At 49.1% G+C, this 18,625-nt stretch overlaps 3 protein-coding genes across 9 annotated transcripts in view; all 3 read right to left on the reverse strand.

The window, feature by feature from the left end:
• Window positions 1-353: 353 nt before the first annotated feature.
• On the reverse strand, window positions 354-609 carry LOC129046870 (uncharacterized). Its single transcript, XM_054516780.1, has one exon. It carries the CDS (start codon window positions 607-609, stop codon window positions 475-477), a length of 135 nt encoding a protein of 44 aa, XP_054372755.1. The 3' UTR covers window positions 354-474.
• A 2,930-nt stretch (window positions 610-3,539) lies between these two features.
• On the reverse strand, window positions 3,540-12,281 carry VPS33A (VPS33A core subunit of CORVET and HOPS complexes). The gene is made up of 13 exons (XM_036393137.1): window positions 12,167-12,281; window positions 12,015-12,080; window positions 11,808-11,935; window positions 11,166-11,355; window positions 10,267-10,383; window positions 9,710-9,884; window positions 8,840-9,033; window positions 7,085-7,211; window positions 6,851-6,918; window positions 6,246-6,383; window positions 5,728-5,865; window positions 5,399-5,567; window positions 3,540-5,000 (listed from the first exon to the last, which is right to left on the reverse strand). The coding sequence occupies exons 1-13, from the start codon at window positions 12,266-12,268 to the stop codon at window positions 4,807-4,809; spliced, it is 1,806 nt and encodes a 601-aa protein (XP_036249030.1). The 5' UTR covers window positions 12,269-12,281; the 3' UTR covers window positions 3,540-4,806.
• A 1,367-nt stretch (window positions 12,282-13,648) lies between these two features.
• Window positions 13,649-18,625, reverse strand: part of CLIP1 (CAP-Gly domain containing linker protein 1) — a 59,724-nt gene continuing 54,747 nt past the window's right edge. For 6 of the 7 annotated variants that reach the window (XR_008508678.1, XR_008508677.1, XR_008508681.1 and 3 more), the window contains 4 exons: window positions 16,164-16,281; window positions 15,762-15,921; window positions 14,899-15,658; window positions 14,684-14,788 (listed from right to left, as the gene is read on the reverse strand). Coding sequence is in view for 1 of the 7 variants with exons in the window: in XM_036393126.2 (XP_036249019.1) it covers window positions 13,849-14,071; window positions 14,664-14,788; window positions 14,899-14,904; window positions 15,612-15,658; window positions 15,762-15,921; window positions 16,164-16,281 (679 nt within the window). In the remaining 6 variants the exon portion in view is untranslated. Of the gene's footprint in view, window positions 14,072-14,663; window positions 14,789-14,898; window positions 15,659-15,761; window positions 15,922-16,163; window positions 16,282-18,625 lie in introns of those variants that run through there. The other variant, XM_036393126.2, reaches the window with a different exon arrangement.

The raw sequence follows: 18,625 nt of genomic DNA on the forward strand, positions 1-18,625 counted from the left end.
GGGGAACATAGTGCTGATCTGAAATGTCTTTTTCCAGAACTTCTAAAACAAATTACAAGTAATTTCTGTGTGTCTGCCTTCACACCCTTAATGAGGCAGAGCAGGACAAGGCAGGACTTGTTTGTTGAGATGTTGGAGTGGTGTTGCATCCCTGCCATCCCCTGTGTTGTGCTCAGCAGGGTGGGAATCTCAGGAGAAAACTGCTGGGAGGCTTTTAAATAGTTCAGAGTCCAGGAGACACAAAGAATCTGCGAGAGCCACAAGGATCTGTAAAGTGCATGCACGGGGATACCTTTTCTCTTTTAACCTTTATTGTTTTTACACAGGAAAAGAAGAGTGCGGTGAGGCAGCGAGGGCACAGAGCTCCTGCAGGTTCGGCGCAGGGGGAAGGCGCCTCCATCCCGTGTGCGGAGCTGTGCCCCGGAGCCGGCTGCCTCTGGAAAGGCTGTGGGAGCAGGAGCAGGGGCCGAGCCCTCACTTGAGCACCAGGAAGTAGGTGGTCCAGCCGGCCAGCAGCAGCGCCCCCAGCAGCACCGTGTAGCTGAACAGCACGAAGGCCAGCAGCTCCCGCAGCACCTTGAGGAAGTGGATGGCGAAGGAGTCCGGCATGGCTCTCCCAGATCCTGGGGCTGGCTGCTCCCTGCTCCTGCCGCGCCTGGAGCAGAGGAACAAGGTGAGTCTTCACAGCAGGGACAGCAGCCTGCCACGGGGAGAACTCCTGTGACCACCTGGAAGGTTGTTAGTGACTGGTGTGGGCCTGTTCAGAGCCCTGCCGAGGTGGTGAAAAAACGTTTGGGATCTGATCAAAGTGTCCAGATCAGGACTGGTGAGGAAGCAGCTGGAAATACAGAGCCAGGCAGCGGGCACGGCCATGGGGGTGAGGCTGGGGCTGTTGCAGAGTCCAGCTGCTGGCTCCTGGGATCTCTCCCCTGGGGCTGTGCCTCCAGGAAGCGCCAGGATCAGAGCGGCCGCTGATGGTGCATTACCAACAGCCTATTCTGATCAAAGTGGTCAATTCCTCCAAGGAAGCCACCATTAATATTTAATTCTATAATTGCATCTAATGGAGGGACTGGCACAAACTGAGCCTTTTGTTTAGGAATGACGAAAACTGAGGCTTAAATACAAGTTTGCACAGGCAAATATTTATATCTTGCGTTAAAAATAACCATTAATGGGAGACATGGGATAAGATGCCTTAGAATTCATCTTCTAGCAGTATTGTATAGTCATATGTACACATTGCTTTGGAAGTGATTGCTCATTTGTTAGTTTAAATTAAATCTGAACTTTTCCCCTAAAGTCACTGCCTTCTTAGATTTGAAGCTGTGAAAACCCACCTCAAACATTCTATTATCTCTTTAATTTACGTGTTCTTTTAAATTTTGATTGCAACCGTGCCTGATCAACAATATTGACGCTCTTGGTCAAGCACGAAAAGGGAGTTTAAAATCAGACTTAGGATAAAAACTAACCCACAAGGATTATTTCTCTTCTGAACAGCCTAAAGCCAGATAAACTAAACTGAATTCCTGTCCTGCTGCTTGGAATGTTTTTTAAAGAGCACTTCTGATAAGGAATTCACTTTTTGGTGTTGTTTAACAAGTTCAGCCATTCCATTCCAAGCTCAGGCACCTGTATACAGTACAGGAGTTACAGCATTTTAAAACCAGTTGTGGTTTCTCTGTTCAGAGCCTTACAGATTTCTGTCCATAGGCTGAGCGAGATTGCTGGTTATCAGAAAGATGCTGAGAAAGAAATAAACTGCTTACCCAGGCAGATGACGGGCTCCGCTTCGGCAAGTTCGTGTTCCTCCCTAGTTTTGTTCTGCAGCTGTCCCTTTGGCAGGGTCTGTGCTGTAGGCTGGTCCTGCTGTGATCCAGGAGCAGAGTGAGTGTGTGTGTGTGTGTGTGTGTGTGTGTGCAGCCCACAGCAGGACTGAGCTCTAGGTGTGGTCAGCACCGGTTATGATCCGACAGCGCCGTGGTGCTCGCGGTGCTCGGAGCAGCCAAACACTCCCCTTCCCCTGGGGGCTTTGGCAACAGCACTTCCAGAGCTCCAGTGCCGGGGCTTGGAGTCACCAAAATCTGCATTTGTTGGGATGTGGGGTTTGCCTCTAACAAAACCTTGTGTCATCTTACACGTTTTATTTTGTTATCTCGAAGGCTGCAGTGCCTCTTGCTCTGTTCCCTGAGTGCCCTGTGCTCTGTCAGCCACTCGGGGGAGGAGGATGCTCACACACAGCTGGGGCTCATCCCCAGGGTGGGGCTGTGCAGGCTGAGCCAGGATCTTTTACCAGCAGTCAGTGAGGGCTGAAGGCAGCCTAATCCCTGCATGGTCCCCTGCAGGGTCACTGCTGTAGTGTCACCCTTACCCTCCCTCCCAAGGAGTCATCCCAGCCTTTTAGAGCTGAAATGATGCAGCTCCTTGGCAGTGAGGGGAGGAGGGAACCAGGCTCTATGTTTATTCTTAGCAAAACTGCTTCTGATAATGTATGAAAAGTGGAAGTGGAGGGGTGGGGTACAGGTTGGGTAATATTTTCTTTTTTTTTGGTAGTAATGTAGACAGCAGAGAAGGAAGATTATGTACTGCAAATCAAATCTCTTACCTACAAAGATATTATGATGTAGAAAATGGTCCCTTAATTTAATTAGGTTCTCTTGTTATCAAATTATTACCCACATGGTCAGCAGGGCCTTGGACAGAAGCAGAACATCATCAGCTGCTCAGGAAGCCTGTTAGATAGTAATTGCTCCTCCAGGGAATTGATCAGCGTCAGGATGGCTTTTATTTTCTTGTTGAATAGTTCCAGGAAGAGGCTTTGGCTAGGTGGAGGGGTTACACAGTTCTAGTGTAGGCTGCAATGTTGGTGATGATTTCAGAGTTTACCAAGTGTCTGGTGTAAACTCTTAACCAAAAAAAGTTTTGCCTGTAGTGTTACTGATTGCTGGCCAGGGAAAGGTGAGCACTAAAGGTGAGCCACTCTGTGTTTTCCTTTATTCACCTGTGGTGTAGCTCAGAAACCAGCCTGGTCAGTATTTCCTTGGGATTAGTTCAACTGTTAAAATTTAATTAAAAAAATCTGGAAATTGTGATACTACAGAAACCTTTCAAGGCCAACCCAAGGACACTCTTGTTGCTCTGAGTCAACTTCTTGTTTTTCTCTGCACAGTAATTTTTGATCCAAGCTTAATTCAGTTTTCCTTTTAAATACTCTGAAATTAGCTACTTTAAATGGAACTTGCAGAGCAAACAATCCATGTTTGCTCTTCTTGCATCAGAGGTTGCACCATGTTTTTTGTTAAGTCTGTCTACAAGCTGCCTTCCCACCTGAAAAAGGAGGTCTCCACTGACTGAAATTGTATTTTTCTTCAAAAGTTCAGAAATTCCACTTCTAATGTAGTATTACAGGTGGCAGAACAAAATTAAATTTTATATGAGCCTTCGTTAAAAAACACCTGGGTGTTAGAAAAAGAGTTTCAACTTAAGTAACTCAGTTATCCATTTATCCTGGGACAGGGAGACATGGACACAGCTACTACAGTGCAGAGTTTTATTTTATTTTTGTATTCTAGAGAAAGAGAGAGTGCAAACACTTCCAAACAAAGATTAAATACATCTTTATTTAATGTCATTTAATAAGTCAGCTGGAGTTAAACAGAGAGAGGGGCTCCATGGAGGGTCTGACTTGGTGGACTTCAGTCTTAGAAAATAAAACAGATCAAAACCCACAGTCACAACTGTGACAACTTGGAAAATTGAGGGATTTATTGGGACATATTATACATGATAACTGAGGCAGTAATGTTTGCTAAGAGAGTGATTTAAGGTGAGGAGTGGGCTTTTTTTCTAGTTGTGTTTAAGAGTGAACTGCAGTGTGGAAGAGTCCCCAGTGGCTGTGAGGACACCGACAGTGCCCAGCCCAGGCACCACCACAGGCCCTGCTCTGCCTTCCCCTCTGCAGCCAGGAGCTGCCTCTTGCACAAAGGGCCCAGCCACCAGGCCCGTGGAAAATTCCATTTTACAAGTTTGAGCTCTACAACAGCTTGTGACAGCAAGCACCACAGTTTATAACCTGAACAGGAGGTGAAAAAAGTGTCTGTTTAGAACCCACTGTTTACTGGGTCCCTGCTCTTGCTATTTTTGGCCCCCACACAGGGAGTGTTTGTGTGTCTTCAACCATAAACTCAGGACACACTGATGTCATTCATACTCTGGAGGAGCTTTCCAGAGTCAGGTGGGTGTACCCAGGACAAAGGAGTCACCTCACAGCGATCCCTTCAGGGGACAAGTGAAGGAAAAGGCTCGAGGATCACAGGCACAGCTGAGTACAGATCTCTGACTGACACATCCAATGCACCCATGGAATGGATCAGGCACCAGAGAGAGACAAACAGTCTGGGAACACTGCTATGAAGTCAGGAATAGAGAACATCCTGCCTCCTCAGCACTTTAGCAGGGTAAAAAGCAGAAATCACATCTCCCACCAAAGCTAAACTGAAAGAAAAAAAGCAGCAATTTGCCACAGAGAAGGACCAGGGCCCATTCCTGCTGCCCCAGGCTTTGGCTGCCAGGTCAGACCATGAGCAGGGATCTCCCTCTTCCCCACTGTTTATCATTAATGCCTTCCAACCCTGCTTGTTTCCTTGGCAGTTCCACAGACAGCTGGAACACAAGTGCAGAAGGGATGAGGGTCATGAGCTGGTCCCAGGAGAGCTCCCTTCACTGCCGTGCTTCTCCAACAGAGCAGCCGTGCCAGCTGTGTCACACAGGGCCCCTCACATTTACTGTCTCTCACCACACACCCTAGAAAGGGGCAGGCTCCAGTTTCTCCATCAAGGATTTGATCCAGGTTGTGCCGTTGATCAGTTTTGTAGTGGCAATGATGTACTCTGTGCCCCCATCCTCCATCTGCGACAGGAACCTCAGCGCGGCGATTTCTGCGTACGTGACCCCGCCCAGGAAGAACACCAGGGTCACTCTGTTCTCACCGTGCTGACCTGTGGCTCCACAAAAAAGGTCCAGGTTGGCTTGGTTTGATTTTTACAGCTCCCCTGCATCAACTGTCAGTCAAACTCAAATGACCTGAATTAGAGGCTGGGACATAGAAATCCACAGTCTGCTCCCAGGATGTTTCTGTTTGAGACTGATGCTGACCCTCTTGCACATAACATTACTTATTAGCATCACAGTGTAAGTTTAGGGTTTATTTTAGTACTCTGATGAGAAGTTAAACCATTTGTCAAAGGAGAGTTAGGTCAATCTAACACTGCTGTGGGACAGGGGGATGACAGAGAGACCTGGACTCTGCCTGCCCTGATTTCAGTTTGCCTCACTCCCTGCTCAGACAGACAGACATATTTTCCTGTAAAGCACAGGAAAACAAACCCAAACTTACGCTTTTTCTGCAGGCCAGTGGGGAGCTGCTGCCTCTCCTCGAAGTGGGGCCCTGGCAGCATCTTCAGAACCTCCTCGATGCTGCGCCAGCCCGGCCGGGCCAGCAGCTGCGCCAGGCGCACGCTCAGCGGGGCATAGCCGCTGTACACGTACGAGATGTCATTGGGGTTCTGGGGGACACAGACAGAGGGAGGGGACAGCAGGTCAGTGCTACCTCATGCTGCAAAACAGCCTCAAGGAAATCAGAAGCATTAAATAAAAAAGGAGGTTTTCCTGCTGCATATAATTCTATAGTTAGAGGTAACGTGTGCTGCTGAGGCGCCCATTTACCTGCTCATTAACATCGTCCATCCACAGGCGCAGCGTTTTCCTGATTGTTGGGTAGTTATTCCTGCCACCTGTCTGGGGTTTCAGGAGTCCAGCCTTTTCCAGGTTGTTTAAGGTCAATATATGTTCATAGCCATAAGTCTGTAATATGAAGAAATAACCTTTAATACTATGGCAATAACCCATGACCAGTGTCTAAAACAGGAAAAAAAAACAAACCAGCAAAGATGTTTGTTTAAAAAAGATGTTTGTTTTAAAAAAGCTTTTTGGTTAAGATCTCTGTAGAGTATATCCAATTTAGAGTGTTGAAATAATATTAGTAAAAAGTGATATAAACCTCTGTATCTACATGTTGTAACACACAAAAGCACCTCCCAAGTATCTGCCCAAACAGAAACCCAGTGCTCCCTCTGTGCACATTATTCAGGTGTAAGATGTGTCTGTCTAGAATTGAAGTGTAGAGCTGAAGATTTGATGTGGATTTTCTCAGGAATTTCTTCCTCCAAATGTTAGAGCCTAACCTGGAGAATCTCTCTTTTGTAATGGTCCAGAACCTTCTGCTTCAGCCCACTATTGCACACGGATTGCAAGCAGACGAGACGCAAGATCTTGATTAATGGATGCTTCTGAGCTATGCAGTCTTCAATATAATTGTTAACCTATGAAATAAAATACATGAGTGATTATTTAAAGAATTGTTAAAGTGCCCATCAGACTGGAAATAAAGATCTGGTTTGCGTGGTTCTCCAAAACAGCAAGAAAGAGGAGCAGCTGCTCTCCAGGCAGCTCAGGACCATCTGAAAAAGTGACCCAGCTCTGGTTCCACCTGGGCTCTCCCCAGAGCAATCCCTCACTCAGTAGCCAGATGTTGCACTGAAAAATTCTTATTAATCATCTTCTATGTTCCACTGATCCCTCAGAGCATGGGGTGCCCCTGGACAGGTCAGGCACCCCAGCTGTGCACAGGCAGTGAGAGGTAACTCAGAGATCCATTTCACTGGACATCATCTAGATCAGATGTTTCCTCTCAAAAAAAGCAAAACGAAACAAAAAACCAGAAAAAAGCAAATGGAAAAAGAAAGTTTTTTGAAGATGTAAGAGTGGCTAATTGCCATTATCTGCTTACCTTGTCTGTGTCTATTCCAGACATGAACTCTTGCTCCACTGTTAAATTATCAAAGAAATCTTCAGATGCTTTGGGAAAAGAATGAAAATCAATACAAGAGCAACTGACAGCATATGTTTTACAATTAACATTTCAGCAGAGATGCACTGGATGGTGCAAAGCCAGTTTTTGCCAGGCTGAGTGATGTCCACCAGGTTATCTGGCATCCTGCTGGATGTAAAGGATTCTACTCACTGGTGATGTCTTTGATGAGCTCTGCGATGGAGGTGTGGTTGGCCAGCGAGCTCCTCGCCGCCTGCATGTGAGGCAGCTGGGACACAAACTGCTTAATCTCTCCAACAGTCTTGGCGTGGTGCCTTTCCTGAGGAAATCCATCACTTGGGTTAGGCCTTCTTCATGTTAGTAACACCAAACAGATCATTTTATCACGAAGAATTGTTACTGCACTCCCTGCAGGGAGTTAGAGCTCCGCAGCCTTTTAGACAAAGATGCTTACACTGAAGTCACAGCATTACCTGTAACAGCACTTGGATCATGGGCAGAGGCAGCACGTAATACAGCAGGACCATTAGACTGTTATTTTCCATTATCCCAGTGTAGTAAATAATTTTATCCACATTTGTCTGACTCCAGCCAGCACTAGCTGCTCCTCAATTTCCCTACCAGGGCAAACTGCCTTTTTCACACAAAGAGGAATTACTTTGCTGCCTGACAGGGAACTCTAGGCCAATGCTGTCAGAGCTGGGGAACGTCTCCCCTTGGAGCAGGAGTGAAAGGTGCAGAGGAATTGGCCTGGCAGGGTCTGCCATTCACTCTACTTGGTGGGAACAACATGCCAGGTTTTGGGGCAGGATGTGCTGAGGCACCATGCAGAGTTCAGCTCCAGAGGCCTGCACTGCATTTGGGCTACTTGCCTCTTGCTGCAACTTGGAATAAAAATAGTAATAATTTGACTCATATGTGAAGGATTTAAATGGGCAAGTGCAGGCAGGAGAGTCATGATGGAGCCTGTGACTGAAGAAGTCCTCTGCTGCCAATATGCTGCTGTTTCATTATCACCTATTACTGCTGACAATTTCTTAGAATTCTCTTTTTTAACAAGCAGTATGAACAATCCATCTTTAGCACCTCCAGCACTAATAGTGCAGAAGCAGAGCTGCACTGGGGAATGAGGCTGAGCACTCAGTATTTCAGTTAAAGTACCACCACCTCATTTTAGATGTGGCAGAGGTTAAGCCAAAAAAAGCCCCACCAAGGAAATACAATCAAAGAGTGAACAAGTTCTCTTGAGAGTCCCCATGAGATCAGAAAAATAAGATATAGAATCTCAGTTTATGAATCATCAACAGGATGTTTTCAACAAAACCACAAACATGCCCCACACAGCTCTCCAGATTTGTCTGTGACAAGCATGAATTTACAGTTCAAACCTCCTGCATGACAACTGACTTTTGCACATTTCTGTTGGTTCTGATGCCAGCCATATACTCTGTGAAAGTACATTCTGGTGTTTTATTGCTTAAAGCTTTTTGTCTGCATCCTGAAGGGAAAAACACCTTTCAATGAACAGGTAACAAGAGCAGCCAATTGGAATTGATCAGCACACTAAAAATCACCTTTGGCTTCTTGCAGAGGGAAGCAGCACCTGACTCCTGCAGACTGAAGAGAACAATTCCTGTTAGGGGATCTGTGGGCTCACACAGCACAAGGCTGATTAGGAAAGCTCTGAGCAGAGGGAAAGCACCAGAACAGAGGTGTGGGGAGAAATGAGGAACCACATTACTACAGGCTTACTAAAAGGTGTCCTGATCTACTCAGAACAGTCCAAGTGGAGCTGACCTCACCCCAGGGCAGGGAACAGACTGGAACAGCTTCCTGTTTTTTCTCTGGATGGGGGATTACTGTGTGGGAGCAGCTTGAGCTGCCAGTCCCAGCCCTGCTGAACACAGACTGTCAATTATCTGATGCACTGTAGAACACAGGCCTCACCTCAAAGGCTGCTGAAATGATCTTGGCTTTCTTGCTCAGCACTGACCCCACAGCGTTGAAGTTCTTGTCTCGGATTTCGGCATAAAGCTCTTCTGCAGAGTTCAGCTGGAGCTTCTTGGGTTCTGTGGGGAGATCTTTCCCACCCTCCCCCTGCTTCTTCGGGGCAAACTTCTCAGGAGGGAGTTTCACATAAGCTACCGAATGAAAATAACCCTTGTAAGGACTGGAACTTCATCAGCAGAAGTTAAGATCAGCAGGCTGAGCTGGAAAGAGCTCTGAGGAGCAAAGCAATATTAACACTCAAACCACTCAGTGCCTGTGTGTTAATGCAGGAGAGTCTGCCTGCACTCAGCCAGGGACCTACACAAACATCAGAACCCAAGTGCCAGCTGCCCTGCTTTCAGTGAGGCTCGGAGGCAGCCCAGCAGCCAGTCCATTCCAGCAGGAGGGATTACAGCCCATAAATGCCTCCCTGGAGTTTTCTTACCCCCTGAGGAGCAGGACAGCATTCTGAAAATGGCATTTCACAAACTGTCCCTGTCCCCTCAGTGTGGCACGTGATCCAGGCAGGATGGATGCTGAAGGCACACTTAACATTCCCACTCACACACTCCCTGTTCTGTCACTGTGCCTGCACCCAGCCAACAGCCAAAAGGTGCCTTTCAGTAACCATGGACTGTACTTGGCTCCCCTACCCAAGCAAAAAGAGCCAGAGTGGATCCTGATGGGCTCCAGCTTGGGACTGAACAACCCCCACACTGATTTCAGCTGAGCTGCTCCCACATCACATTTAGTGAAGCACAAACCCACCCAAGACACTGCAGCCTGCCCCAGGACACGGGCCAGCCGCTCCTTCCCCACAGGACTCACTGTTCTGGATGCCATAGATCTCATCGATCAGCCCCTCGTACGTCAGCTGCGTGGCCAGCGGCGTCAGCAGGTCCACGTTGCGGTCCAGCAGCAGGAGGGTATCAAAGACAGGAAATATGGAATTCTGGCTCCCAGGGAACTCCCGCTTCATCCTGATCATCATGTTGGCCACGTGCTGCAAGGAAGTCACATTGCTCTGGTTAGAGTGCAGGCCAGAGCAGATGGATGTGACCTCTGGGCCCTGCAGGCACATGCAGGTAAAGGAAGGGGGCGCAGGAGGTACAGAGTGGCTGATGGATGGGGCAGGAGACACTGAGAAAACACAAGTCCTTCTCTGCTGCTCTCTGCAGCTCAGCAAGACAACAACGGCCAAAGCACTGCATTCACCTCAAGCTGCTCCCTCACCACAAAAAATACCAATTAAACAATGGGTAATCAGAGAGAAGCAGAAAGGATGTGTGTGTGTCATGGCTGGATTAAAAAAAACCCAGAGGTGCATTTAACCAAAGAATCCTTAAGGCAGTTTCAAAGAACAAGATGCATTTGTTCAGCCTCACCCGAGCACAATCGCCCTTCCCAAAAATCTGTGGGATGGTTCCGTAGAGAGCCTGCAGGGTCATCAGCCCCTTTGCTGCATGGTACAGACTGGTCTGGTCACTCTCCAGGTAACATTCCTAAAGAACAAGAGGGATTCTGATGGGAGATGTCAATCCAATACAGATGCTTCCACAGCAGAGCAGGGCCCATATGAACAGTTCAGAGGAGACACAAGGCTGGGGGACAAACTATGGCTGTTTACATATATGGACCTTATTACCTGTGCTGTCATTACATCAAATCATTTTTTTGATCACTAGACTCTACTATTTTTGAACTCCAGACACAAATCCAGTTTGATGGAGTAGAAGAAAGTGACTGGAAGGACCTTCTCCTGCTAATTAGGCCAATCAGAGCACCCAACACCTCATTACAGCTGCAAGCCCTGCCACATAGGGATACACATAGGACAGAGAGGGCCAAGAAACTGCCAAACTGTCCTGTCCTTGGATGCAACACTCTGGGAATGCAGGACATGCAGCTGGGATGTGACAGCTGTTAATGCTCAGTGCAGTGAGAACCATCACACAGCTCCCTGGCTGTGCAGGAACACAAACTGTGCTGGCTCCTTGTGACAACTGAGCGCTTCAATCCTCAGGAATGCTCCATTTGTGACAGTAACACCGGCAGCTGAAGCTGCAGGAACTGGGGTGCAGCTCGGTGTAGTGACAGTTCCTTCAGCATTTAGTGTGAAAACACACAGGGAAGTTCAGGCTTCAGGATCAAGCCAGGTTTGCTCTGCAAAGCCTTTCCTTGCTGTGCAGGTCACTCACAAACCCTCTGGGAGCTGCTGCACCAGCACCAACATCCAGCACAAAACCACAATCTGCTTTCCCTCGAGGAGGAGGTGAGCGCGCACCTTGAAGGCGCTCTCGGACTCCATGGAGAGCAGGTCCCCGTCGAAGGGGATCAGGTCCAGGCTGTACTGCTCGCGGTGGATGAAGGAGCCCAGCACGCCCTGCTCCTTCAGCCACTGCTCGCACAGGAGGCTGCGGCGCGGCACGAACAGGATGTGGAAATCCCTCTGCGGAGAGCGGCCTCTGTCTTCCCTGCAGGAGCAGAGCACTCGGTCACTCGCTGCACACGGAGCAGCACAGAGCACGGGCAGGGGGCACTGGAGTCACACAAAACAGGAACGCTGCACCGGGCCATTGCTGACTCCTGGATGTGTCAGTGTTCAACCCTGTGCAGCCACAGCTCTTGACACCAGGGCAGGGGGATGTGGCTGTCCCGCAGCTCCCAAAAGGCACAGCAATCCAAGCATGGCTCATTCCAGCTAATTAGAAGGAGTGTACGTCCTCGCAGGGAGGAACGCGCCCTCTGCATCCCAGCCAAGGTGAAGCCCCCCTGCCCACTTAAGCCGCAGAGTGGCTGTGCTGCGGTTTGGTGTCTGCACATCGCTCTCGTTCTCTGCACAGGTGTAACAAAGCACACGGTGACTCGGGCCACGCCTGTCCCCTCCTCACGGCCGCCCTGCCCTGCCCTGCCCTGCCCGCGGTACCTGAGCACATTGTCCGTGATGATGTCCATCAGCTCCAGCTTGGGCCTGACGAAGAAGATGATGTTCTTGACGTCGGCCGGGGGCAGCCGGCCCGGCTTGAGCGTGAACATCTTCTCCACCTCATGCTCCTGCGCGGAAGCACGGCCGTCAGCCGAGTGCGGGAGCGCCGGGGCCCGGCCGCCTGCCCCCGGCCCCCGCGGCGCTTACCTTGAGCAGCGAGTACTGCGCGATGAGCCCGAAGGGGCCGGTCAGGTACTCGTCCCACACGATGGCCTGCGGGAAGGGACGGCGGGATCAGAGCGGCCCCGCCACACACGGGACCCCCCGGCCCCGCCGATCCCCGGCCCCGCCGTGCCCACCTTGGAGCCCGCGCACTTGTCCAGGAACTCGCGCAGCTCGCGCCGCCCCGCCTCGCGCAGCGCCGTCAGGTTCACCCGGCCCGAGCTCAGGTGCGCCGCCATGGCCGCCCCACCGCGCGTGACCGCGGGGCGGGGCCGCGCAGCCGCACAGAGCGCGGGGCGGGGCCGCGAGCGGCAGGGCCACGGCCGGGAACGGTCATGCGTCATGTGTGACCATGTGTGTGTCATGTGTGATCATGTGTGTGTCATGTGTGGCCATGTATGTGTCATGTGTGACCATGTGTGTGTCATGCGTGAGCATGTGTGTGTCATGTGTGACCGTGGTCATGCGTGAGCATGTGTGTGTCATGTGTGATCATGTGTGTGGCCGCTGGCACCGGGCTGCACCCGGGACTGTGACCGGCCGCACCAGGGAACTGCTTCCCCCCTGCACTGGGCACTGCTGAGGCCACACCTGGAGCCCCGTGTGCAGCACAGTGAGGGGCTGGAGCGTGTCCAGGGCAGGAAACGGAGCTGGGAAGGGGCTGGAGCCCCAGGAGAGGCTGAGGGAGCTGGGAAGGGGCTCAGCCTGGAGAAAAGGAGGCTCAGGGGGCCCCTTGGCTCCACACAACTCCTGACAGGAGGGAACAGGTGGGGGGGTCGGGCTCTGCTCGCAGGGAACAGGGGCAGGGACTGGCCTAAAGCTGCACCAGAAGGGGTTCAGGTTGGACATCAGGAGGAATCTTCACTGCAAGAGTGATTAAATATTGCCCAGGGAGGCAGTGGAGTCCCTGTCCCTGGAGATAATTAAATGAGGATTGGATGTGGCACTCAGTAGTACCCTGGGCATGTTGACAAGGTAGTGTTGAATCACAGATTTGGTCTCTTCCCAGTTGATAGATTCTGTGATTTCCAGTGCAGCCCTTGGGCACATCTGTCCCAATGCAGAACCCTTCACACTCTGAATGAAAATGCAGAAAAGAAAACACTTTTTTTTTTTTTTCCAAAATATAACTTTATTATATATATGCATATATACACACACACCACACTCACTATATAGAAGCTGAAAGAATGCAAAACAGGGATGGCCCACAAACTGTTCCAGGTGTGCACAGGTGTGCACAGCATACAGGTTTCCAAAACCCCCAGCAGCTCCTTACCTGCGTCACTTCCACGTTTCACACCAAACCACAACCCAGAGCTCACGGCACCGAGCGACATCGCAATCAAAGGAGTAAATGAAAATAAAGATGAAATATTTCTCAACTCAGTCCAGTGTCAAAAAAAAGCTTAAAAATCTAAATGTACAAATTCAGCCTTAAAATGGTTTAGTGCAAATATGAAAATTAACAGCATATTTTTAAGGTATTTAAATAAGCTTTAATATAACTCTAGTGCTTCGTTCCTATACATGTTTTCCCACCAATAGATCCAACAGCACAGGGGCGTTTCCTGTTAAGGGCAGGACAAACCCAGAACCTGGGAAGAAACAGCATAAAGTCACTTGTTAAATCATTTATTTATCTTTCACTGAAGTTTGTTAAAAAGGGACAGGGGGTATTTATTAGTGGAAGATCAAAATATTTATGCTTGTAGGGACTCCGGAGCGGGCGGGCAGGGGAGCGGGGTCACTGTCCCTTGTCCTGACATTCAGCACGGGCGGCTGCTGGTGGTGCGGAGCTCGGGGGCGCTGTCCCCCCTCAGAAGGTCTCGTCGTCGTTGCAGTCGGCCGTCCAGTGGCCGAACACCTCGCAGGTGTCGCAGTAGGGCCGCTCCTCCCGCCGGCTGCCGTGGTGCGCCGAGTGCGGCGGCTCCTCCAGCGCCTGCGCCTGCGTCGGGCAGTCCTCGGTGTCGTGCAGGTCGAAGCAGCCGCAGATGTCGCAGAAGAGACGCGGCTTCTTCTTGGACAGGCTCTCCTCCTCACTGCAAGAGCAGCACCAGTCACACAGGAGCTCGTGCTTACTGAGACTCAGGAAACGCCACAGAGCTCCTCCAAAAATAGGATACAAACCCTTCTCCACCACCCTGCAGTGCCCCCACCATCCCCTACACTCTAATATTTACTGAACAAGATGCTGTTTGTGCAAGTATTTGCACGGAGACATTTAAAAGAAACACATGTAAAAGAGTTTCTCTTTTCCCTTAAGAGAGCTGAAGTTATGATACATCAAATAGGTTTTAGTTGTATTTATCTGGATTGGTTTTTCCCATCCCAACACAGCTAAAGCCTCGTGGGACCAAAGATTCTTCTGCACTTGGAAAGGGCCAGATTCACCAAGTCATACAACAGACATGTCACCATACATCAGTGTTTGGGACTGGTAACTACAGAGCACCACCTGCACCCCCAGTTACACCACAGTGTAAAGAGAACCCTGGATTCAACACTGAACTCAGGGAAAGCTCTGTCTGTCCCTCCTGACAGCTGAGATCAGGCTGGAGCATTGTGCAGCTGCCAAGCAGCTCCACCAACAGTTCCCAAAACAAGAGCCAAGGTTTCCTTTAGGATTTGTACCTGTCATAGTTATTTATCTCCTCTTCGTTGCCATTGAGGGCTGCTTCACACATTCTTTGTATCTTCAAGTTCAATTCTTCATTTCTCCTTTGAAGATCCACTATCACTGAATTCAGGAAGTCGATCTAGGAGAGCCAAGGACAAGGACAGTCAGAGGGGCAGGGGGATGGCACCTCCCCCATGTGACCAAGGAACACTTGGGAAATTAACAGGGGAGGGAAGAAGTGGGACCAACCTCGCCCTGGCGGAAGGAAGGGTTGCCATCAGCAGGTGAATCCAGGGAAGCAGAAAACCAGAGAAAGATTGGTGGTTAGTGTATATTCATGACAGCTCTGGTGGCTGCACAACTGGGAAGGACATTTTTTAATCACTGTGCCTGACATTCATGATGTAACAAAGGCTTTAGCATAAGCAGCAGGTGATTCTATTCCAACCGTATTTTCCAGGCATTTCTTGGCACAGGCCCCTGAGGTCACCGTGACTGTCCTACTCCAATCCCATCTTCCTGTGCCAGCTGAGCACCTTCCTTCTCCATTGCTGCCAACCCTTGTTCTGAGTCCAGTTCTGCAGTTAGGAAGAACTGCAGAGCTTAGAGGTACCCAGGAGCCCATTTCTCCAAGCTGGCAAGCACCAGCTTCAGCTGGGCCACAGCTTTTCCTCAGGCACATCCAAGAAACCTTTGGGAATGCCAAGGAGCAGTGAGTGCTCTGCTGGGCTGCAGGGCACAACTTGCCACCCTCATTTCCTGTTTGTTCCTCACAATCCCTTGTTTCTCCAGTATCACTCATCACTTGATTTAGTATTTACTGTCACTGACATTTTCCTTTGGAAGCTGAGGAGCTACAAGATAAATCTGCCCATTAAAGCCCAGTAAGGACTGCCTTTGGAATAACCCCCTCTCCTACAGCCCCACTGCTGGTTCAGCATGCTCATGTGCACATCCAATACCTGCTTCTCTCTTGCAATTTCCTCCTGAAGCAGAGTAGCAGCGTCACCTTTAAAGGAAAACACCAGAGAAGGTACAATGTGACCATGGCTCAGTCAGAAATAATGTCACAGGCTCTGAGGGCACAGCCACTGGGGTGGCTCTCGCTTTACCTGAGGGGCTCATTACAGTCAAAGGCTGCTCGTTGCTTTCCTTGAGTTTCTGCTCCAAGTTCTTCACCTTTTCCTCAAGTTTCATTTTGTCAGACTCCAGTGACTTCACCACTGACTGCAGCGTTTTTGCAGAAGCGTTTTCTCCGCGGAGCACCGTGATCTGGAAGAGTTGTTTGACAACACTTGGACCTTCCAGCACCAAGCCAGAGCACCAAGGCCAGGGCCCCTAAAGCAAGGGCTGAACAGCCACAAAAAGCACCTGCCAGGAGTCACCTGGCTCAGCACAGGCAGCTGAAGATGCCAAGGTTTAACTATGCCACGTGAAAGAAAAATTATCAGCCAGCACACAAAGCCTCTGGCCGCAACTTAACTGAAATTAGGAATCATCCATTCCTCGTTTACCTCATGCCTGAGTTTTTCCAGTTCCTCATCTTTTTGTGTGATCAAGGCACTAGTGACATTGATGGATTTCTGTAAAGATGCTCTCTCTTCATCAATTTCTTTTTTTAAAGTCGATTCTCTAAAAGAAAACCAAGTAAAGCCACAAGTCATCTAATGAATGGGTAACTGTGGTGGCCTAAAGTAATTTCATTTAATTTCAAGTATTAAACTACTGTAAGAAATGGTTCTTAAAAAACAAATTACAATTTACTACTTGACTAAAGTTTTATATATGTACAGGCATTTCAGGTGTTACAACTGTGGAAACAAAGCAAAAACTTTACCTAGGTAGTACATGCCAGAATCTGCATAGCACCGTATCCATTTGAATTTAAAGGAGCAAGTTAACAGACTGGGGAGATACAGGATAAACAAACATGTTGCACAATGTTCCACAAAACCTAACTTGAGAGTTTTGTTACTTCTTGAAAATTACTAACAAGCAACAAAACAGGCATGCAAAGCTCATTGTACAAGTTGTCATGCAAAGCATGGATGAGGCTGGAAATATCAGCTGGTCCTCACTAATTTCAGTGACATCATCATTTCCTGCACATGGAGAAACCACATGGGATTTGTTTTACTTCATGGGAGAAGCGTTAAAAAGAAATCCTCCAAAGCAGGCACAACTCTCTCCTGTGTACATATATCCAGTTTTCCCAACATTTTCCATGGATCTAACAGAGATAAAAGGCTCCTGCCTTAAGGCACCACTGCTGTGACACCCTCACACTGGTGATCTTCCTGACAGGTCACAGAACACACACAGTGAGTAACTGTCCTCTGATGGGAGGAGCATTGCTACAAATTTCCTTACAAGCTGAAAGATTTTGGTTAAAAAAGAAAACAACTAAGAAGTGACTTCAAACCATTAACTCTCCTCCAAGAGGAGCTGGCTCTTCAGTGCAGGCAGCAGCGCTGCTCTCAGCTCTGAGCTCCTGCAGGGACTCTGAACTGCTCTACACTCCCCAGCACTGCTGGGGGATCAGGAGCAGAGCCCATCCATGTGGGAGGAGGCTCAGGGGACAGCTATCGAGCAAAAATGGCAAAGTTTCCATCTCTGTGGTATCTACAGTTAGTGAGAGCCATGATACCCAGACCATGAAACACAGGAAATCTCACCCGCTCGAGAGCAACTCAACAATGAGAGCACAATCAATGCACTTCTTTCATTGTTCAGATTGTACTCAGGAATGGAAGCAGCAAGTGGAGAATCTGGGGTTTAGAAAAGCTGAGGCAGCTACCAAACAAGAACCAAAATTTGATTTGGGTTTGGTACATTTTTACAATGAGAGAATCAACAGAAGTGGAAACACAACAACTTGCAGACTTGTGATCTTGTGTGATCTTGCCTTCAAATACAAGTTACAGTGTTAATAAAACCCAAAAGGGCACAGGCATGGAAAGGTTCCCTGGCCAGCCCTGAGCCAGCCGAGCACTCAAGAGCTCCACAGCCACCTCGGTGTCCTCCTGCAGGGCTCCCCAGGCTCTGCCTCCCTGGGGTGCTCAGTGCTCTGTCCATGGATCACAGGTGCTGTGGGAAGGATGTGCCACCAGTGCATGGGTGCTGCTGACAGAGCAGAGCTGCAAATCCAGGATCTGCTGGGGAGAAAGCCCTGAGGACATCTGGGAATCACATCTGGAAGTTGCTGCTCACGAGCTCTGCTGCACCCGAGTTCTCCCGAGCGTTCCCGAGCTGCGCATGCGGCTGGGGAAGGGCAGATGGAACCCCAGTGACTCAGCCCATGCTCAAGAGCTTGTGATTCAGCCAATGTTTCCACTTGGTCAGATCTTCATGGAGAGATCAGGACCAAACAGATGCTTTTGGCACAAATGTGGTGAATTTGCCATTTGTTGGGCTCGGCTTCAACCAGCACAACGCTGAGGTGGTTGAAAAAGGCAAACAGGGTGTAAGGATAGAAATAAAATATTTACAGACTCAGTACAGGAGCCTCGAATGCTAAAACACAAGGGGAGAGAAAGGAGAGAAGAAAAGAGGAGAGAAAACAGGAGGGGAAGAAGGTCCCTGTGCTGGAGCTTTGGGTTTTCTTTCCCTGGACAGTCTCTCCAGGAGCTGCTCCAGTGGGGGACCCAAAGATGCTGGACCTGGAGGAGCTCCAACCAAGGAAGGTGCTGAGCCCCAAGTGTGGATCACTCCCAGGTCACTTCCAGGCAGAGCCTGTGTGGAGTCACACACAGGGAATGGGAAATAACTGCACTGGGGGAGCTTGCAAGGAAAATCTTGTGGAAACTATTTTATTGAAAAAAAAATTGATTTAGTGAACTTAAACTCTTTTCCTGCCAATTCAAGTTCAAAACATCTGCTTACCAGCAGGGGGGAAATCAAAACAATAAAAATTACTTTTTAATTTAAATGCCATTTTAAAGCTTCACTTTCTTGAGAAGCTTAAACCATATTTTGA

Source organism: Molothrus ater, chromosome 18 (assembly GCF_012460135.2).
Source record: "Molothrus ater isolate BHLD 08-10-18 breed brown headed cowbird chromosome 18, BPBGC_Mater_1.1, whole genome shotgun sequence".
NCBI classification, from domain to species: Eukaryota; Metazoa; Chordata; class Aves; order Passeriformes; family Icteridae; genus Molothrus; species Molothrus ater.